Raw genomic sequence first — 23449 nt, 5'->3', positions numbered from 1 at the left:
GACATTCAGGATACACAAACTCCACCTGATCTGGTCTGACATTCAGGAGACACAAACTCCACCTGATCTGGTCTGACATTCAGGAGACACAAACTCCACCTGATCTGGTCAGACATTCAGGAGACACAGGGAAATACCATCTTCCAATTCCTCATACAATGAAGAGGCCAGCTGCAGCTCACGAACGTGGACGTGGCTCTACTCCATGCCTTCAAACTCTATAATGACACCCGCAGTGACGGATGGTGTAACCGGCTCACGCAACTGGTCAGACATTCCCTTACGCTCGGGCTCCGGGGTAATGATTGGCTCAGTCTTGATTCTTACTGGTGCTGACATCGCGGCAGGCTCTGGCTCCGTGTCTGCGGTGGGCTCTGCCGGATGCTCCTTGCATGGTTTGGGAGGTGGCTGGCTGGGCTCTGGGTCCGGAGTGGGGCTACTGATGTCCTCCCCAGCGGGACAGAAAATTAACGCCAAAGTGTTGTCCAGCCAAATTTCCCCAAGGACCATCACCAGTCAGGGGTGCCTTTGTGCGCTCGTTCAGGCTGGTCCTGAAAAACATGCGCAGAGTCTACAAAATCCTTGGTGTGGTCCTCAAGGATTCATTGCTCAACTAATAATGACAGAACTCAGGCAAACAAAAACAGGAAAAACATCACCATAAGACAAATAAACTAAACAGAACTAAACATACACCTGACAAAGGTACAATTAAAGAAATTCACAGGTTTTTACTGTGCCATTTTAAAATCTTTTTTCTGTTGAAAATACAAAAATGTTTTATAGTGCTGTGATATTCGTAACTACCTGGCTCATTATGACAGGCTTATAAAACCCTTAGTAAAGCAAAGAAAACCTGTTCAGTCGAGATAAGGCACCTTGCCTCTAATTAATATCTATTTCCTCATTCTGATTAGGCCATTTATTGCGAAGATAATTCAGTGAGCATTAAGGTTTAGAAGGTACTTTCAGTGAAAAAAATGCAAGGCTTTAGTTACTTCCTGAACCAATGAGAGCCAAATTGTTACATCAGTTACAGTACATTGACTTATTTAATAACATCATCATCACACATGCCGTCACTTTGCTTTCGTTTCATTGCTTTGAACACGGTACAGGAACAACTCAAGCAGGTATATAGTGCATTTACATAGTTAAAGATATTTATACCATTACAAAATAATAATTTAGGAGCAAAGGCAGGGTAAACAAACAAGCAAACAAATAAAAACAGAAAATACTTAGAGGGTACAATCATTAAAACAACAAGTAATGAAAAAATGATGTGCATAACAAATCTCACTGCTATTTTTGTTATCAGTGATTCTGGTGTTCATATTTTTAATTTCTTCTTTTTTGATCCTGCTGTTGTAATAATATTGAATGCTAGACACACAGCAAGACAGGGTTTAAAATAACTAAATAATTAAATAATATAAAGACAGTATTTTCAAAGTTTTACTTTTCACCTTTAACTCTTTATCAAAAACAGTTGTATAGATTTTTTGTTATCAATACATTTAAGAGAGTCAATAAACAAAGAATTCGATCTTAAAGTCCCCATGAAATCAAAATTGAATTGAAGTTTTTTGGCTTTAGTATCAATATGTTAGCGTTGTGTTTTCTAGTGTGCTAAAAAAAATGACAAAATTCGCATTTAGAAGATATAAGCATCTAAAACTTGCAGTCTCTCAATATGGATAAGTGATTTTGATGACATCACTCTGCACTTCAGCTTCTCATCAGATTTCCTGACTAATCAAATGCTCTCTAGAATCTGAAGCTCCGCCCCCAAATAGACGCTGCGACTGAAATCGGTCACTTGTTCACACATTTACTATTTTCTCCATGGTGAATGGCAGATAGTGCACTATATAGGGGATAGGGAGTGATTCAGTGTAAATATGTTTTCCATCGGGGCGAATGAAGTCTGGTTTCAGGTTAGTGTCATGTGAACCGCCGCAGCTCCGCTCCAGAGACACGATACACAGCAGATCATGTGAGAGTCACGCAGAACAGAAAACCTATCAGACCAATTTGAATTCTGCCCATAATACTGTATTTTAAAGCGATATGGAGGAGATCAGGAGGAGAAAGAGGAAACTGCAGCTTTACCGAGCTCAATGGCTCTGTCCGAGCTGTGATATAAACTAAACGCTATTGGGTATTTTAGAAAAGGGGAGGAGCTGTTCGATATGTTCCGCCCTCTCTTCCTGTTTCAGTGGAAATTACCAAGGGTGTAATCCACCAGCCGGAGACTGAAGTCTCCCCGGGGGCCGCCATTGGCTAGCAAGCCTTCACCTGCTGTTAGCATCCCATTGACTCCCATTCATTTTGGCGTCACTTTGACAGCGAATAACTTTACATCTGAGGCGTTTAAAGACTCCATTTGTCCATTGTTTATTTCTAAAGAAACACGACAATGTATAAAAGGCTCCATTACCTTGTATCCTACGTTATGGCCCCGTAGAAGCCGTTTTTGTAAAAATAGGCTAACGACTGCGTCATAACACGCGACTCTCTGTCGCACAATAGAGAAATTACCGTATAGACAGGAGAAGAAGCTCATGTCAATCGGGGAGACGTGGAGGCATAAAGTCGATGGAGAAGCCCATAGAGAGTCATAAAGTTTATCCTGCTGCTCATGGACAGCTCCTAGTCACGCTCTCCAGCTCTGAATGTTTCAGATTCCTCTCGGCACCGCTACTAGAAGACTTACAGCTGTCAGACAGGCTCACGTCACATCTCCGTCGTCCAGCTCAGTTTGAGTCTGCGCAGTCGCTCAGCCATCAGGAAGAGATGCTTCTAATGGGCTTCACTTTTCTCCGTTGAAATCTATGTGTCCTATGTGCTGTGTCCATTTCTTTTACTGTAGCCCTATGGAAATTACGTCAACACATTGAATAATGCTGCACGTTTCAAGACACTTCAGTGGGTCTTTAAAACATGTGCTGCATCCGAGATCACATACTTCCCTACTATATAGTAGGCGAAAAACAGTATGTGACAAAAGAAGTATGTCTGAATTCACAGTAGGCTACTCATAAAAGAGTAGGAGAAAGTCCCCGGATGACCTTCTTCCGGCGAGATTCTGTATAAGTATACGATGGACACTTTACTATCCCATGGCATGAGGCCACAGGAGAGGATATTGAATGACAGTGAAGCGATGTAACTTACACTGGTAGATCACATGATAATGACAACAAGGTGAATGTGGTGCGTCCACTCCAGATTACATTCAGGCCTAAGCAACGGACATTCATACTATAGCCTACAGCGTACTTTTTTTTAGTGGTCGTGAAGTTTACTTAAGAGAGTAGGCTATGCAATTTCGGACACTGCCATTATTGCTTCTTTTGCTTTCATGTATATGGAATTTACCAAATAAAATCATAAGATTCACCATAAGTTTATAAGATGCTTTTTTTTTAACTCAAAATATATAAAAACATATTTGGAAGTTATATCAACATGATGTCCAGATTTATGTTGAAAAATTATAAATCCTTCTAAAAGTAAAAAAAAAAAAACATGTAACCTATATTTTCTGTCACATCTATACAAAACGACTTTAATCGATATCCCAAAAAATATTAATAAAGTGTAGGCCTATTACAGACAAATTTGCTCATGAAGAATTTTTAAATGTAATTCTCGAATTTTTTAGATAGACAAAAACGCAAACTTTCCCCCATGTAGTCTGAGAGAAACAAGCATCCCTACCTACGGATCTTTTCTTATATAACAGCCGGTTCCGCGGGAGCTCGCCGCGGCCGGGTGACGTCACAGCCCGGGGTTTCTCTCTCTCTCTGTGCTCGAGCGCGTCATGGCGGAGAGAGACCGGCTGGTGTAGGATTTACAGCTGAAATATGCCTGCTATCCCGTCTGTTTCCCGGCACATGGAATACACTAAAACTGTTTAGCAGTTGATCCCAAGGCACTCTTGACCGTGGAGGGGAAACTCAGAAACTCATCTCTCAGAGTAAAGTGTGTAAGAGTGTTTTTGTGGAGTTCTCGAGCGACAGCGGCGATCATCAGAAAGAGTCCGCGAGCAGCGCGCACACAGGCGGGCAGGTAACACATCAAAACACCTTCAATATGACCGCACTTGTGCGCAGAACGTGATGGACGTAGACGAGAAACCGGTCGCGGCCGGTTATTCCCCGGTATATGTCCGTATACTGCTCGGGATGCTGTGTTTGGGTGTTTTAAGAGCTAATGAAAACAAACCGAGCGGCGGATCTACAGAAACGCAGTGCGGGAATCAACAACAGCATGATGATCAGACAATATTACGCTGAAAACACCTGTATTTCAGTGCGTACATCTGATCGTGAGACAAAACCCACGAGTTCAGTATCGCAACTGCTTGTTTTACGGGCTTAAGACAAGTCAGCTGATTTTATAAGCAGGGTGTCCCATAAAATCAAACTCCAGTTGAGCGAGGCTGCTCGTTTAGCTTAGCACGCGTAATAATAGCTGGCTAAACAAACAAATAATGTTTAACTTAGAAAGATACGATCTAAACGGGGTCTGAAGGTTGTTATATTGTTGTTCGTATCAATATTATGTGTACACTGTACTCCAATAGCTTGACTGTGTTAGCGACCGGTAGCCAAATAGCTAACACGCGCTTCTCGTTTAGCTTTAGCATGCTAAGCTAAGTTAGCATTGCTACAACAGAAAGAGACTGATGAAAGATTTGAAATGTAGCGCCAATCCATCGCGACAAGTGGGGCAAACGATCAAAACATAGTCCCAAAATATGGATTTGTGATGTGAAACTTATTATTAAGACGGGATAAACTTCATGACAACTGATATTTGTAAATGGCCTTGAACATAAAGGTGACCCGACAGTAATGCGCGCCTTTGCCCGAGCATGGCGCTGCTTCAGGGGGCCGTACAGCGCAGGATAGTCCGCGGCTTTTTAGGCCTGAACCTTGGAGGCCTCTGCGGTCAACATCACACTCAGCACTTTCATTCATTAGGCAGTGCTTAAGATTTTGCTTTACATAAAAGAGAAACTTCTTTACGATTCGTCTGTGGATTTTGCGTGCGGTTTGTCACTGAAGTACGCACATTAACAATAAAAACAGTTGTGTTTTGAAGAGAGGAAGAGAAGTAACCCTCGTTACGAAGCAGTTGGTGTTATTGTTTATTCCAGCAATATCATGGCTACAATACTGAGGAATAAACAAATACTGCACATCATATGCAAACAAATGTTGGCAGTTTTCTACATTCCTGCTACTGTTATGCTAGCAAACAAGTTACTAATACGTTTCTATTTGTTACACTGTTTAACGTTTCTAAAAACTAGCTGTCTAATAGTTTCAGCAGCAGAGTTTTGAGTTTTTAAAATAGTTTTGTTCATCTCTGCTTCAGACTTGTCAGTAATGTTTACTGTCAAACATAAGTTAAGTCACTTTGACATGAACCTGTCATTTGTGTGAGCTTCTGTTCTAATTACAACTTTACTTTCTGTTCAGGTGAGCTGCTCTGAAGTGGCGCACGCAGACTGTACGGATCTCATCAGGGATTCATCTTTAATATTTGATTGAGATGGATGCACGCAGTGAGGATGAAAGTGTCAGCAACAGCAGCGGAGAGTCCAGGTAATCGCAATACATGCCATTTCCATGTTAAAGGAATATTAAAGGATTAGTTTGCATTGTAAATGTAAATTGTCATTTGCTCGCATTTTCATTTTATTTTCTGCTGTTAAAGAGAAGCTTTTAGGTAGAATATTTGAGCTTCTTTATCCGTACTGTGAAACTGGATGTGTCCAGCTTCAGAAAAGACAGACTCTTGCAGCGAAGACTGCTTCATTGATTGTTATTTGAGCCATTTGCGTTTGATGTCCCGCTAAGCATCTGTTGTAGACGCTGTTTTTGACAGCAGACTTTCACATCAGGGCATCTCAACATCCTACTTGCTCAAACTGTTTGTTCACACATAGCATCAAAATGAACCATTACATGTAACGGATCCCAAAAAGTACCAGGAGTTGATTGGCATGCCAGACTACTTCAGTTATCAGTTACGCTTATGTTCCTCCACTCTTTCTCAATTAATAAACACTACACCTGTTTCTCCAGACTTGTGCTTGTCAGTCATCCATGGTTTCAGTTCTTTTAATCTGCAGTCAGTGTTTTAACTAGTTCTGAAAAGTGATATAGTCTTAAATTAATGCTGAATACTGAATAACGAAGCATGCTACTTTGCTCGTCTTATGAGATGACAATGTCCTGCCTGCATGATAAAACTGCTGTTACTGTAAATAACTTTTTTTTAAGGTAATATTAACATGACAGAAATTTCAGAATAGCTTTGGTAAAAAAAAATGTTTAGCAAAGTGTTTACAGAAGCGGCGACATTTTCCCTATTAGTCGACTAGTATTTCCAGTACCTAGTCCTGATTTCACCAGTAAACTACGTAAACCTGTTTTATTTTGCTGGATAAGTAAAAATATTAATACTATTTACTAATGTAGAAATTATTGACATGTCTAATATGTTTGTTTGTACAAAAACCATAAAAGTTTGGAACGTGAGGAGGAATAAATTAGACATTTCTAATTATGCCAATCACATTGTCTAATCATAAAAAATGCTATCTCTTAATCTGCTCACAGTTATTTATGGATAAAAGTAATTGATTTCATAGTTTATAATCATGCAAAGCATGTGGTGTATTGGAGGAATGAACTCATGTACACGTGTGTTTGTGTCTCAGTAATTCAGACGATGAGTCTGGGTCAGGATCGGGCTCGGGCTCGAGTTCAAGCAGTAGCAGTTCTAGCAGTAGCCAATCAGGGAGCAGTGACTCAGGAAGTGGATCGGATTCTGGAAGCCAATCAGACTCGGACTCCGAGAAATCCAAGGAAAAGAATGATCAAGGCAACAAAATCGATGGAGCAGCGGTAAGCGTCATAAAGCTGGTGTGAAGTTGTCAATGCTGATCAGATGCTTTAAAGTCCATGCAAAATCGAAATACTAGGGCGGGTTAGAAATATAGATTTCTTGATTTTATTCAATTCTCATTTTGAAGAGCCGATATCGATTCTTAAATCCCAAGAATCCACATTTCAGTGTATGCTGTTTTCAGTTGATGAATATCCCATCCAAGTTCAGTTCAAGCGTAGCACACATGAACCGATCATCACTTCCATTTAACTACTAGTTACAACACAAAATAAAGATGAATGATCATCAAAGGCATTTTGCTAAATATATACACTATATTGCATATTCATTATATCTTTAATTAACATGTTCTGCAATATTTGATGTTTGAATTGCCTAAATCCATGTTTTTATGACAGCCACCATTTAAATATTTCACAATACGAGTAGAAACATAATTATGGCATTAAAAATGTATTATAGCACTGTTATTATAAAAACTTCCATGTTTAATTTAAATGTGAGTAGCTTACAAATCTAATTTAACCTTTAATGTTACAGTGATGTACAAACTGTGATTCCTGGTGTAGTTTACAGTAGGGATGTCCCGATCAGGTTTTTTTGCCCTCGAGTCCGAGTCATTTGATTTTGAGTATCTACCGATACCGAGTCCCGATCCGATACTTATATAATACATAAAAAAATAATATTTTTTTTTATTTATTTTATCTTATTTTTTATTTAATTCACCTTATTTTAACATTCAACAACTCTGTTAACAAACAGAGCACTTCTGTGAGGTAGCTTGAACAATCAAGTAATAAATAACATAAAATCTTCACTTTTGGACTTTTAGGTGCAACAGTAAATATAGGAAAAGTCTAATATAAAAACAAATAGCACCTCAACTTAAAATACCCGGTAGGCATGTAAACAAAAAATAAAAATGTTTTAAAAGTGTTTAAAAAATAATGAGAATATATTTATACATTAGGGGTGTAACAGTTCACAAAATTTGGTTCGGTTCGATACGATACAGCAAAAAGAAAGAAATGCCACAGAAATTTTCTATTTATTTAAAGAAAAACTATTTTTAAATAAGTTTGAGTTTTCCTACATCTTGAAACTTTCAGGTTTATAAATGGGGGTCATCTTTGAAGGATGAACAAATAATGTTTTGGTAATCACATTAAAAATAACCATTAAATATATATTTATATAATATTTGAGTTTTGAAGTGCAACATTAAATCCATGTTCATTCACGGCTCAATATTTCTCCTGGTGTCCACGTCAGCGCTGTTTGATCTTATAGAGATCTACGGTTAATAACGGAGAAATGTGAATGCTTCTCACTAGATCTCGCAGCGATGTTATTACTTCAGTGGCGAATTCAAATGTTTTCTTCACTGGATCTCTTAGCGCTGTGTTGTAACAGTGTCGCTTGATCTCGCGCTGCACAGATGTTGCTGGTCCAAACTGATAAAGGGTCCGTTAAGCACAATATAATGAGTAGCGCAGTTTCGTTCCGCTTTCATTACGTTTGCCATTTGATGTTGCGCAACGTTGTGGTGATCGCGCCAGCGTGGATTTTGTCTGCAGGAAAAATGGTCCTAGGAATCGTTCGGTTTGTATGCGTACCGAACCGGAAGCCTCGTACCGAAACGGTTCAAGAATTACGAATACATGTACCGTTACACCCCTAATTTACATATATCCGAGTCCTGATCGGGAGGTAACGTCCGATTCCGATCGAGTCTGAAACCACGTGATCGGGCCCGATTTCCGATCGCGTGATCGGATCGGGACATCCCTAGTTTACAGCATTAGTTGGGAGATTTCTTTGCCATGTACTGTACCTGATTGGACCCAATCAACTGATATTGAATTCAATCAAACTGAAATCTATTCGAATTTGCATGCTTGTGAATCAAAATTGAATCATGAAGTTTGTGTCAATGCCCAGCCGTACACAATTGACCACATTTATTCCACAATGCCCAATGTTGTCCTCCAGACAGTGCAAATTGACTCGCATGTGAAATGTAAGAAGGCTTTGCTATAAATGAGTTGTTTCTACAGGAACAAACATTAACTCCTCTGAACATAGCATATTTCTGTATCCTGTTAAAATAAGAGACTTATTACATTTATAGAGATTAAGAGACTTATTACATTTATATACAATTACTTTTGTGATAGTTTTATAGTCATGATGTTAGTTTTAGTATCATTTCTGCCTATAAGATTGTTCTGTTTTCAAATGTTTACGCCACTGTAAAGTGATGGAGCTGCAAAGATTGTCCATGCACTACACACAAACCTGAATCATTTATGTAAATCATTAGCTTATTTTCATTAGATTATAGATTTGATCAATTAGGCGTTAAAGCCCTAATTCCCGTTCTCGCACAAATAACGTTTCTCTCGCAAAGTACACACTCCACTCGTGATCTATTTCAGTGAGGTTTGTTGATGACATGTTGTGCTGTAGTCCAGTTATCATAATACATAGTCAAGCCAACATTTATTCAGACACCTTCAACATTTCTTACATTATCAGATCAGTGGATATTTCAGTGGTTTTGTCCGTCCTTCTGTTAGACTCTCACACATGAATTATGTTGAATATCTGTCAGCTGTTAAATTTAACTCCACAATTAGATAATACCAGTTTAGCTCAACCAGTGACCAAGCAATGCTTCATGTTGTTCAGTGTGTGTGTAAAAAGAGCATTAGCAATTACAGAAAAAACACTTGAGCAAGGTCGAAGTGTCTGAATCATTTTTGGTCCCACATTTTAATAAATGTTACTGGTAGTCGCTGTATGAAGAATATTTGGGTGTAATATGTCACAGTTTACTTTATTTGGCTCTCCTCGCTTACATAAATGAACTATAGTGTCCTGCACACACTAGTAAAAAATATCAAAAATTATATCTGGTGTCTGAATAATTTTTGGTTTGACTGTACATTGCGATCTACTTAAGTGTACTTTAAAATGAACATTTCTTGATATTGTCCTCATAATCATTCACAGCGTTTGCATTTAGAGCATGTGTGATTCTTTAAAATGTAGGCACTGTACAGGAGCGTCCAAATGTTTGACACCATCATCCCTGTTGTTTCCCCTCGCTGTAGTTTTGGAAGTCCAACCCCAGTATCCTGACAGTGCAACGGTCCGCCATGATCCGGAAGCAGCAGCTCCAGCAACAGCAGCAGGTCCAGCAGCAGCCGAGCTCCTCAAACACCGGCTCAGACGAGGTACTGCACGCTCACCCCCTCAGTCACCACCGTTCCCCAAATCCCTCTCGTTTCTCACTCGCTCTTCTCTCTTATCGCCTGCAGGACTCTTCCAGTAGTGATGACTCGGATGATGACTCCAAGAGCAGGAGTAAAGGGTGAGTCGAGGGAAGCCGTCTGCGCTAGTAAACATGAGGTTACTGCCTCACTCTGCATTTACACTGGTGTTGTGTGTGTGTGTGTAGGTCTGGATCGGACTCGGGATCGGGTTCAGGAAGTGGCTCATCGGACTCTTCAGAAAAGGAGGAAGGGCACAGTGACGAGTCGGTGTCTGACTATGAGCCCAGTCACAAAGTCAAGAGCAGAAAACCTTCAAACAAGTACAGTTTTCACCTGATCTTGGTCACTTTTGCTGTTTTGTGTAGTGAGAAATGCAGCCATGATCTTCAGTTTATGCTGTTTTCTGTGGATGCGTGAGCAAAACTGCAACATGTGCATGCCATCCAATAATCGCTATTTATTTCTTTTGCCGATGTACGGTAATACGATATCACAATAATGAACATGCGCAGTATTGTTATCAGGGGCACTTCAAAATAAAATACAAAAATATCAAATGGAAATGAGAAATTTGTTTCAGCGCAACACTAAAATTAATTAAATTAAGTAATAAAAAAGAAAAGAAAAAAAAAGTGCATCCTGAATTGTTGGTTTCGGCCCAGATTTTTATTTTGGTCCAGCACTAATTTTATCTAATGTGTTTTTTTTTATCTAAAGTCATCCACTGTTTGGTGTCTTTTAAAGTGAACATGACATCAAAATTGACCCTTTCTGTGAATACCTTCTGTAATATAAAAACACCTCCTTTGTGCTGATTCTCACAACATTTGTCACAGCCTCATTGGACACTGCCCCATGTTAAATAAGAGTCATAATTCCAGTTACTACCTGCTAAATTTTGATTGGATAAATATAGGGTTATCTCTTTCTCCAAAGAGCATGTGTGTCAGATTTCATTGAATGACTGTTATAGTTTTGGAGTCGTCATGGCTTTGTTTTATTCATTGGAAAAAAATTATCTAAAAATGCTCATGGCATTTTAAAATGTCTGAAAAAATAACTCCTATTTTGTTGGTCACAAAAAGTGCATAACATATGAAGCCTTGTGAACAACGAGTCAGAAACTCACGATTTTTTTAATGGATAAGCCAATACAATTTTTTGACGTGGCCCATGAGTATTTGATTTTTAACAACCACCAAACTCCCTTTTATTCAGTGTGTTAAGGCATATTGAGGGTGCTATTTGAAAGATGTGAGCAAATGTATTTTTATGAGAGTTGTCTTCAACATTTCTTTAAGTCATTTTAGGCCAAATTAAATTAATGCAAGACAGCACTATAACAATAAAAACAAAGGTTGCCATCAAAATACATGTACCCACAACTTCCACGGGATCCATGCTTCCAACCTTCGTGGTTTTGGTCATGCTCTTTCACATATGCTTGGATCCTAATGATTGGTGCTTATGGCTATATTGTTTAATTCTCTTTTGAGCAAACACTCCTTAACTGAACAGATCTGTCCATCTCTCAGGGCCACTGCCAGGAATGGGAGAAATAACAAGGCTCCGAAGAAGAAGCCCTCGCGCTCCTCCTCAGATGAAGACGACGATTATAAGAAAGCCCTAGCGGGGCCTCGGCGGCAGGCCACGGTCAACGTGAGCTACAAAGAAGATGAGGAACTGAAGACGGATTCCGACGACCTGGTGGAGGTGTGTGGAGAGGACGTCCCGCCCCCAGAGGAGGACGAGTTCGAGACACTGGAGAGAGTCATGGAATCGAGGATAGGTCGGAAAGGAGGTGAGAATAATGGTCCTGAAATTGAAATGCTGTACTAGGGCTGTGCGATATAGCTAAAAAATGTATTGCGATATAATATTTAATATCGTTCGGTATCGATTAATTATTGCCATTTTAAACCACTATTTTTCTATTTAACCACATTAAGGCAAACAACAAATTATATTAGTCTTAGCAGTCAAAAATAAAAAAAAATGTAAACAAAAATATCATCTTTGTCTTTTATTAAGATAAAAATGGTAGTGTTAAAGAAACTCTTGAACTTAAATCAAATGTTATCTAATGTTGCTGATCTGTGGACTTGAAGCCTATAACTACCGTAAAACTTGAAACAATAGCCCGGGCTTTTATTTTCCCAAATCGTCGAACTGCACCGGCTTGTATTTGAGACAGGCGTCTATATGAGACAGGCCTTTATAATTTAGTGTTGAGATGTTGTTCATTGAGATGTTGTTCCTAGAGTCTCTAATCTCTAAAAATCTCCAAATGCTCCACGTGAAACTGCGGTCTTCCGACCTTTCACTCTTCATGATTCTGGAACTGAAAATACTGACTTATTTCAGACGAATATACTTGAACTCTGTCACTGACTAGATATACAGAGGACAATTTTGATGAACTTTAGCATTTTAATCAACAGTAAAACAATTTTTGTTAACCTTTTACCATATGTATTGCAGTATCGCAATAATATCATATTGTGAGTTCAATATCATGATATGTATCGAATTGTGACATGAGGGCATCGCTACACCCCTAATGACAACACAATCAGCTCGGTGGAAAGTTTAGAAGGAACTTTTTATAGTGACACCAATACTTTTGTTGAAATGTTGTCTTGTTCCTTAACAGCAACGGGTGCCGTAACCACAGTGTATGCCGTAGAGGCAGATGGAGACCCCAACGCCAGCTTCGACCCCAACAGACAGCCAGGAGAGGTGCAATACTTGATGAAATGGAAGAACTGGTCCCACATTCACAACACCTGGGAGACGGAGGAGACGCTCAAACAACAGAACGTCAAGGGCATGAAGAAACTGGACAACTTCAAGAAAAAAGAGCAGGAGAAGAAGAAATGGTACGAATGCTTACAGAAACCTCTTTTCCTGTAGGTAACGTGGCTTTAGATGTTCATTTTGTTCTCTTGCGCTGCCGTCCACAGGCTCAAAGCGGCCTCGCCTGAAGATGTGGAGTACTTAAACTGCCAGCAGGAGCTCATGGATGACTTGCATTCTCAGTATCAAATCGTGGAAAGAATCATTGGTAAGATTTTCCAATTTTCATTGTTTTGATTGATTGTTCTGACTCACGAGTCAAGTCACCTTTATTTATATAGCGCTTTTTACAATACAGAGTGTTTCAAAGCAGCTTTACAGTGATAACAGGAAAATAATGCATCAAAGTTTGTTTCTAGAAGAAAATAGCGTCACAGTCCAGCTTAAAGGAGCACATTACCCATTTGCATTAAGCTTTGTATCGTTAGAAACCCAGTCATATTTTTGAATGGTCGTGCATTTTTCCCTCATTTTCCCCTGAGACGGGAGAAATATGGATTTCAGTGTTGCAGTTCCTGCTTATAATGATGTAAAAATCGCCATTTTGCGTCATTCTAAGCAGGAAGTCCCATATCTTTGTAGATGGGTTGAGACTACAAAAATGTCCCCAGGGGGTGGGACCCGCTCACACTACAGACCTATTACAGATCAGTGGCTGTGACTGCACTTGCAGAAACTAAAAGCAATATCCACCATCTTGTTTGGAAGCTAAGCTAGCAGGTGCTGTGGAGGCAGATGTGAAGTCACGACAATGGCGGAAGGTACTCAGTATGATATGGAAGAAGAGGATTTCGAAAGTCTGATGCTTGACTCAGATGTTCGTGGCTACCTACCTTTACGAGCCGCAATACAGCGAAGAGCAGCCGAGGCTGATGGAGGAACAGGAGGCGGAGGCAGAAGACCTGTCGCGGACGTGGAGCCCGGACTGGCTCGAGCCGGGCGGACTGGAGCGGACGAGGAGCCCAGACTGGCTCGAGCTGGGCGGACTGGAGCGGACGAGGAGCCCAGACTGGCTCGAGCTGGGCGGACTGGAGCGGACGAGGAGCCCAGACTGGCTCGAGCCGGGCGGACTGGAGCGGACGAGGAGCCCAGACTGGCTCGAGCCGGGCGGACTGGAGCGGACGAGGAGCCCGGACTGGCTCGAGCCGGGCGGACTGGAGCGGACGAGGAGCCCAGACTGGCTCGAGCCGGGCGGACTGGAGCGGACGAGGAGCCCAGACTGGCTCGAGCCGGGCGGACTGGAGCGGACGAGGAGCCCGGACTGGCTCGAGCCGGGCGGACTGGAGCGGACGAGGAGCCCGGACTGGCTCGAGCCGGGCGGACTGGAGCGGACGAGGAGCCCAGACTGGCTCGAGCCGGGCGGACTGGAGCGGACGAGGAGCCCAGACTGGCTCGAGCCGGGCGGACTGGAGCGGACGAGGAGCCCAGACTGGCTCGAGCCGGGCGGACTGGACACAGAGATAGTCCGTCTGCTTCAAAGAATTTCAACGATACCAATTTCTCCTGGACGAAATCAGACGAGGACACGGACATTTGTCTTGTGAACCATCCTAGTTTCGCGGTGTTCTGGATTAGTGGGAGTGGCTTGCGGAGCTGTGCAATGTGGTGCATTGTGGGAGTTGTTGTTTTCCATACAAATGCGCCCTAAAGTTACTTTCTGTCTTTCCTCGATCAAGAAGGCACCAAATTCAAAATTTACGTTACATTTCGACTACATATGTGACCCACTTTCAATAAAGATTAATGTTCCCACGGGTGAAATGCTCCTTTAAGGAAGTTCAGTGATAGCTCATGTCTGTTGTAAGTTATTCATTTAAAGGGGTGTAACGATACACAAAACTGACGGTTCGGTTTTCCCATGGTTTTGACGCCTCGGTTCGGTTTAGAAAGCTAAATTTTTTTTTTTTTTTTAAACAGTGGTTTAATGAAAAAATTGTGTCTTTAAATTAATTAAATTACAATTAAACGTTTTGCAAGATAAAAAAAAAATCTGCTAATGTAAACTATATAGGGAGCTGCACATTACTATAATGTCCGGGCGGGGCGTGTTCTGTATCGTGGTTTTTCGGTTCGAATATCGTTACACCCCTATTCATTTAGTTCATTTTTTATATATATATATATATATGTATATCTGGAGAAAACAGTGATGTCATCGTCCAGCTCAGTTCAGTTCTCATATAATGGTGTCAGTGCAGGCAGATCAATAATATTGTTGAGTATTAAGTGTCCCCAACAAAGCAAGCCGAAAGCCAAAGGCGACAGTGGCAAGGAACCAAAACTCATCAGGTGACAGAATGGAGAAAAGTAACGAGTGTTTATTTACTTTCATTGTTGCTTGAATCTTGCAGGACATTCGAATCAAAAGTCTGCGGCAGGTTATCCCGACTACCTTTGTAAATGGCAGGGGCTGCCGTACTCGGAGTGCAGTTGGGAAGACGGTGCTCTTATTTCTAGAAAGTTTCAAAAGTGCATCGATGAATACATGAGCCGAAACCAGAGCAAAACCATCCCCTTCAGAGACTGCAAGGTAACCGCAGGCAACACCGTGAACGCTCATCTGAGAAAGCCAATGAAACCGGGAGCTCTCCAACCAGTTTCCTGTGTGGTTTCTTTCAGGTTTTAAAACAGAGACCCCGGTTTGTGCCCATGAAGAAGCAGCCTCTGTACATCGGTGGAGACGGCCTAGAGCTGCGGGACTATCAGTTGGACAGTCTCAACTGGATGGCCCATTCTTGGTGCAAGTATGCTAGTTTCGTTCACTCCTAGTAGACATAACCCCGGTTTCAATCAGTCATGATTTCATGAGTTTCTTCATCACTTCTACTCTTCTGCTTTCCCAGAGGAAACAGTTGTATCCTGGCAGATGAGATGGGTCTGGGAAAAACCATCCAGACCATCAGCTTCCTCAACTACATGTTCAATGATCACCAGCTTTACGGGCCCTTTCTTCTGGTGGTGCCTCTGTCCACCCTCACGTCCTGGCAGAGGGAGATCCAGCTCTGGGCGCCTCAGATGAATGTTGTGGTGTACCTGGGAGACATCAACAGCAGAAACATGGTATAATGTTAAAAAATGCATGAAAGTGAGCTGATCCTAGATTTCTTCAACTCAAAGCTGACGATTGTTGTGTGTTCTTTAGATCCGGACACATGAATGGATGCATCCGCAGACCAAGCGACTGAAGTTAAACATTCTGCTTACTACATATGAAATTCTGCTGAAGGATAAGGTACAGCACGAGTCGAGACTAATTTACACTTAAATGTATATTTTGCATAAGCTATTAGACTAGTCTAAAAGTAAGAAACCGTCAGGAAACATTGTGCATGTTCAATTCATTCGAAATAGCCAATCTGTTGTTCCAATAGTCACATGATCCGGTATTAAATGATGATGAGAAATAGGGCTTATATTTGTGACGTACTTGTAAAACAAAATCTAGGAATATTTATTAAAAACGGTTGAACAGGAAGTGTGTAATACAGTACTTTTACTGTTCTCAATTTCATTACATTTATGCTTTGCCTGAAATTTAAAGGCTTTATTCCCCCCCCCCCAATATATTAACATACGTTCACACAGAGATACTGTGCTAGAAAGGTTGCCAATAAATATAGATTTTTATTTTATTTTAAGCTACCAGCTTGTGCTTTTCATCAGTGGGTGTCCATTATCATTTCATTAAATTTCACTTTTAAAAAATATTAACAGGAAACACTAATCTGAAAGAATTAGTTTTGAGCGGTAACGTAAATATAATATAACACTATATATTTCGGACGATACCCAGTCCTATTCTTTAATGACATTTGTTACCTGTGTAAATGAAACGTATTGTGTATCTCAGCAGACCGGCGTGCTCATTGTTATTTTCTTTTGCAGTCATTTTTAGGAAATGTCAGCTGGGCGTTCATAGGTGTCGACGAGGCCCATCGGCTGAAGAACGATGACTCTCTCCTCTACAAGACTATGATGGAGTTCAAGTCCAACCACAGGCTCCTGATCACTGGCACACCCCTCCAGAACTCACTCAAAGAGCTCTGGTCTCTGCTACACTTTATTATGCCTGACAAGTAGGTGTGCTCTTGTTCTATCAGCCTGCTCTTTTTGTTCAGGATGACTTTACTGTAGCAGCTGAGCTTTTCATGTGGTGTTTTTGGCAGCTCTTGTAACTCTTTGTGGTTTATTCTTAAAGGCTGATACCTTAGAGAGACGAGCTGACCACATTCTTGTCTTGGTTTAGTCGGATGTCACTGATATAAGCTTGTATGTTGGTAGATTTCACTCGTGGGAGATGTTTGAAGAGGAGCATGGGAAGGGCAGAGACTCGGGCTATACCAGCCTTCATAAAGAGCTGGAGCCCTTCTTGCTGCGCAGAGTGAAGAAAGATGTGGAGAAATCTTTGCCTGCCAAGGTGGAGCAGATCCTCAGGGTAGAGATGAGCGCTGTTCAGAAACAATACTACAAGTAAGACAACCAGTGCACTGATGCACAAACATGAGCTTTTACAAATTGGGACCATATTTTACTGTAAACATGGTCTTGTTCATGATTCATCGTGGCATGTCATTCTATATTCGAACAGATTTTTTTTTCCTCCCTGAGAAAAGTCACCCTTCGCTATAGATTTATCACTCCGAGAGATCAAATTGATTAATGGATTAAATTGTTTGTTTAGGTGGATATTGACGAGGAACTATAAAGCCCTGAGTAAAGGAACTAAAGGAAGCACGTCAGGCTTCCTCAACGTCATGATGGAGTTGAAGAAATGCTGTAACCACTGCTACCTCATTAAACCCCCTGACGAGACCGAGTTCTACAACAGACAAGAGGGCCTGCAGGTGCGTTTCGTCTTGCAGAGGGGAAGCGCTCGTTTATTAGTTGCACTGTACATCGAAACATCCAAGACATTGGCCACAGTTATTCAAGGTCAAAGTTTATTTATAAAGCACATTTACAAGCAGTCACTACTGCCCCAAAGTGCTATACAGGTAGAGAAATAACATGAGATAAAAACTATTTCAAAAACAGACAATACATAATAAAATGTCACAGCTCGATTAATATTAGAACGCCAGTGCAAAAAGATGAGTTTTTAACAATGATTTAAAACGCTCAACAGAGGTAGCTGCTCTAATACTGAGAGGAAGAGACTTCCAGAGCGTAGGACCTGCTATTGAAAAAGCTCTCTGTCCCCTCTCTGACCTTGGACAGTCTAAAAACAACTGGCCAGTTGACCTTAGTGTTCTAACTGGAGTGTGCAAAATAAGCATATCTGATAAGTATAATGGTGCCCATCCATTTAGAGATTTAAAAACGAGCAATAAAATTGTAAAATGGATTGTGGAAGCAACAGGCAACCAATGGAGAGAAGACAATACAGAGGTGATGTGGTCACTACGCTTTTTCCCTGTCAACAAACGTGCAGCTGCATTTTGGACTAGTTGTAATCGGCGGATTGAGCACTGATCAAGACCATAATATAAAGAATTACAATAGTCCAAACGATTTGTAATCAAGGCATGCACAACTTTTCCCAGTTGGCTATGTGGCAGGTACGGCTTGACCTTTCTAAGAAGTCGAAGTTAAAAGATGCTTGATTTTACCACTAAGCTAATTTTGTCTTTCAAGTTTAAAAAACCTATCAATTAAAAATATAAGTTTAGTTACAAAAACTAACAAGCTTAGTTAACTTAAAAAAAACCCAAAGTGACATTTGCAGAGAAAAATATTTTTTTTTGTGCTAAAGCCAGATTGAGTATGCTGATGTCTTAATGTTTTCCCCGTACACGTAAACTTGCTTTGTGCATTTAAAAGTAGGGGTGTGCGATATCAAGATTTTTAATCATGGATGTTTAATCAAAATATTGAAAAATGTTCATCTTTGCCCACCCCTACTTGGGCCTAAATGACTGTCACACTTCTTTTTCTTTTCTTTTTTTAAATAGGGAAATTAGTTAGTTTGGCTGTTCTGCTCAGTCATTGCAAAATAGTAAAACCAACATGATAAAATAGTGAATCGTGGTATATGTATTTGCCATATCGCCCACCCCCAATTGAAAGAGCGCCACAACAGGGTAGTGGTTCCTTACTAGCAGTGACTTCACACAGACTGAACGGATATCTATTTCCTGCAGCACCTTATTCGCAGCAGTGGGAAGCTGATTCTTCTGGATAAACTGCTGGTTCGGCTGAAGGAACGAGGGCACCGTGTGCTCATCTTCTCCCAGATGGTTCGGATGCTGGACATCCTAGCGGAGTACCTGAAGTACCGGCAGTTCTTATTCCAGGTGATGGCACTCACTCGCTGCAGGGCATCTGGGTTTAACCGCAGTGTTTGTGGCTCAGGTGTGACTTATGAAAGTGTGTGTGTTTGCAGCGACTGGATGGTTCTATAAAGGGTGAGATGAGGAAGCAGGCGTTGGATCACTTTAATGCGGAGGGCTCTGAGGTATGTGTGAAATCACTGGTTATTAATGGTGTAAATATTTGTACTGGCATTGATTTACTTACATTATGATTGCGATGTGCTGTGAAGTCACAAAAATTATGTCATGACTTGATTTCATCCAATTCTGGAACAATTATTATAATATATTAGGCATTACACTCAAAGTCTTCATAATACATTTTTTAGTTCTATAAAAAATGTATAGTTGTTTTAAAAATTGAGCATGATTTTCTATGATGCCTGTACATGTCTCTGTATGAGCTTGTCTCTGACGTTGCAGGATTTCTGCTTCTTGTTGTCGACGCGAGCGGGTGGTCTGGGCATTAATCTGGCCTCTGCGGATACGGTGGTCATTTTCGACTCCGACTGGAACCCCCAGAATGACCTGCAGGCCCAGGCCAGAGCGCACAGGATTGGGCAGAAAAAACAGGTCAGCATTACCTCCCCACATTACATTACGTGCTGTACATCAGTTATGTAGCGTGTGCTGGTTTTTATTGTATTTATATTGATTAGGGCAGCAAAAAGAGCATAAAATCGAAAGGGATATTCAGCAGGCTATGCTATAACCGCTGTAGCTATGCAGAGTTTACGGCGTATGTTTGAAAATGGTAAAATTCTGTGGTGAAATATTTAAATTTTATATTGCTGCTGGTTGTCAAATTGCAGTTTAAAGGGCAATATATGGTAATTTTGTCAATTGCGGAGGCCTAATAGTGAACGTTTTTGTGTGTATTAGCACTGATTAGTCTATACTAGTGAACTTGCACAGTATTGTTATCATGGACACTTTGAAATACAGTAAATAATTCTAGATACCTTGTTACGAATTTACTTTGTTGCTTAAAACAAAATGTGTAAAAATCATTGTTATATGATAAAAGTAATATCAGTGCCGTTTATTCTTTATGACTTGGTCTAGTCCATTTCTGTAATGTCTTCTATTGAATCTCTCTCAGGTGAATATATACCGTCTGGTGACGAAGGGCTCAGTTGAGGAGGAGATCATTGAGAGAGCCAAGAAGAAAATGGTGTTGGACCACCTGGTGATTCAGAGGATGGACACCACGGGGAAGACGGTCCTCCATACGGGTGCTGCTCCTTCCAGGTACAGATACAAATATATAACCTGACTAAATTGCTAAATAATTGAGTGTAAATATGTATGTGTAGGGCTTGGCATTAAACTGTGTCTTGTGCTTGTTGGTCATTCTCTTGTCAGGGCAGTCGTTTTTACCGTATTAAATGTCATCTTTCATGTCAAGCTCTTACATTTTATTAATGAATTCCATTAGAATAATAATAAGATGCTGTAGGGCTGCTATCAATCAAAGGAAATCGGTATCAACAAAATCCATGTTTTCACTGCAGAGGAAACACAGAAGCTCAGCGGTAGCATGAGTGCATTCACACTGCTAAATTACAACTGCACAAATAATGTTATGAGATTAATCTTTTAAATCATTTTTTGGAAATGTTTTCAAAATAAGAAACTAAACTGCCAGTAGGTGGTGGCATATTAATGAGTGATTCATTCAACCAATTTCATTCAAACGGCTGATTCATTGAAGAATTGAGCGAGTGACTGGCTGCGTCTGAGATCACACACTTCCCCACTATATAGTAGGCGAAAAACAGTGTGACAAGTCGTATGTCTGAATTCACAGTACTCATAAAAGAGTAGGAGAAAGCCCCCGGACGACCTTCTGCTTCCGGAGAGATTCTGATCCTGCATACGATGGACACTTTACTATCCCATGAGGCCACGGGGGAGGATTGTGAATGACACTGACGCTGTTAGGTCACACAATAATGACAACATGGTGAATTTAGTACATCCATATTACATTCTATATAGAATACACTCTTAACAGTTGCGAAGTAATTATTCAACACAAGTACCTCGTATGCGATTCGGGACGCAGCCACTGGCTTTATGAATGGGTCATTGAATCATTGACTCAGTTGTTCTACTGTGGCTTTGTTAGGAACTAGTTTAGTTGGTGAAAATGGTCAATATTGTATCTAAAATGTAAGTCACTGAAATATTACCTACTTGTTTATTGAACTGGATAAAATCAATGTCACATTTGCAATCTTGCTGGTATTAGGGGAAACGGCACTCTAGGTCGTGTGTTGCTGAACTATATCATAAACATACTTTTTTTACTGTAGTGTGTAAAGCTGCTGTGTTTCTTTGTGCTTCTTTGTCCCACGCTGTCTCTCCACTGGCGATTCATTATCCATCAGCCACCGTTTACACTCAATGTAATAAAGCAGAATCATTGCTTATGACGTGCATTTGAAACAACCATCTTCCCAAATTTGCACTGAGAATCCTTTATCAATCTGTTGTGAACAAAAGAAAAGCTTTAAGGTTTCACTGCGGTGTTCCTCTATGGTTTAACTATTTAAGGAAAGAAATTAAGACTGCCATTGATTATTAGGATTGATTGTACAGTTGTTCTATAAAAATACTAATTATTACTATTGAATATGCTTTGATTAAGTACTCAATTAAAGAAATGCTTGAATAGTCAATTGGTTTAATTGTTATATTAGTGTATTATCAAAATAATCGTTATTTGTTTGGGATCGGTAAGATTTTTTTTTTCAAGGCTGCTTTTATTTTGATAAAAAAACAGGAAAACAACAGTAATATTGTGAAATATTACAATTTAAAAGAACCGTTTTCTATTTGACTATATTATATAAAATGTAATTTATTCCTGAGATCAAAGCTGAATTTATCAGTGTTGAAAACCGTTATGTACAATTTATTTTCAGGATTCTTTGATGAATAGAAAGTTCAAAACAACAGCATTTATCTGAAATAGAAATCGTGTGTAACATTATACACTACCATTCAAAAGTTTGTGTTTAACTTTTTTAGGAAATATAAATGAAAGTAATGAAAAAGTGACAGTAACCCACTTATAATGTAAAAATTTTTTTATTTTGAATAAATGCTGTTCTTTTGAACTTTCTATTTATCAAAGAATCCTAAATAAATTGTACATAACGGTTTTCAACGTTGATTATAATCAGAAATGTTTCATCATATTAGAGTGAGTTCTGAAGGATCATGTGACACTGAAGACTGGAGTAATGATGCTGAAAACTCAGCTTTGATCACAGGAATACATTACACTTTACTATTATATTCACATATAAAAGGGCTATTTAAAATTTTAATATTTCTCAATATTACTGTTTTTATATTTTTTATCAAATTTGGTGTGCAGAAGAGACTTCTTTTAAGAGCAAACTTTTGAACGGCGGTGTTTATTCTTAGTGGAGATTCTGCTGTGTATAATGTATAGATTAATGGCAATATTATGGTCTGATACCTCTGCAGTTCCACTCCATTCAACAAGGAGGAGCTGTCAGCCATCCTGAAGTTTGGTGCGGAAGAGCTTTTCAAAGAGCAGGAAGGAGAGGAGCAGGAGCCTCAGGTTTGTGTACGTGTGTCACAATGTAGTGTATGTGTAGCGCAGAGAAGCCCTTCAGCATGTGCACTGGGAGGCGAGAGAAATATCTACTGTGATAATTTTAACCGCAGATGCACAATGTCACTGTGTGCACTAAACACACACACACACACACACACACACACACACACACACACACACACACACACACACACACACACACACATAAAACCCTTGAACCTTCTATAACATAATCTTCTATAAAGGTTGAAGCTAATTACAAGGCCAGCCGTGGGCTTCGTTGCACAGGATATGTGCGGTGAGAAATGTGTTACGCTTATAAGCGTGTCTCTCGCCCGCCGGTATCCAGTGTTTTCCACTCAGTTCTCATCGAAAGCATCATTTATGCCGTTTGTAATGCAGCAGGTCTAAATATTCAATACACAAAACTCACTTTCCGACAGACGGCTGCTTTTTTAAAGGCTGATGTACGC

At 40.2% G+C, this 23449-nt stretch overlaps 1 protein-coding gene across 1 annotated transcript; it reads left to right on the top strand.

Moving 5' to 3' along the window:
• Positions 1 to 3799: 3799 nt before the first annotated feature.
• LOC130099747 (chromodomain-helicase-DNA-binding protein 1-like) lies at positions 3800 to 22985 on the top strand (the record flags this gene model as incomplete). Its single annotated transcript, XM_056265548.1, has 21 exons — positions 3800 to 4077; positions 5496 to 5621; positions 6743 to 6929; positions 10053 to 10175; positions 10260 to 10312; positions 10400 to 10534; positions 11750 to 12015; positions 12868 to 13093; positions 13178 to 13278; positions 15422 to 15600; positions 15690 to 15814; positions 15914 to 16130; positions 16213 to 16302; positions 16956 to 17146; positions 17352 to 17540; positions 17752 to 17914; positions 19211 to 19363; positions 19453 to 19524; positions 19805 to 19954; positions 20484 to 20632; positions 22883 to 22985. Coding segments are annotated over exons 2-21 (2925 nt in total), but the record flags the coding sequence as incomplete, so codon positions are not given.
• Between the last annotated feature and the right edge of the window lie 464 nt (positions 22986 to 23449).

This window comes from Rhinichthys klamathensis, unplaced genomic scaffold (genome assembly GCF_029890125.1).
Source record: "Rhinichthys klamathensis goyatoka isolate OS25496 unplaced genomic scaffold, OSU_Roscu_1.1 h1tg000236l_1, whole genome shotgun sequence".
Classification (NCBI taxonomy): domain Eukaryota; kingdom Metazoa; phylum Chordata; class Actinopteri; order Cypriniformes; family Leuciscidae; genus Rhinichthys; species Rhinichthys klamathensis.
This window is presented reverse-complemented; position numbering and strand designations above follow the sequence as displayed.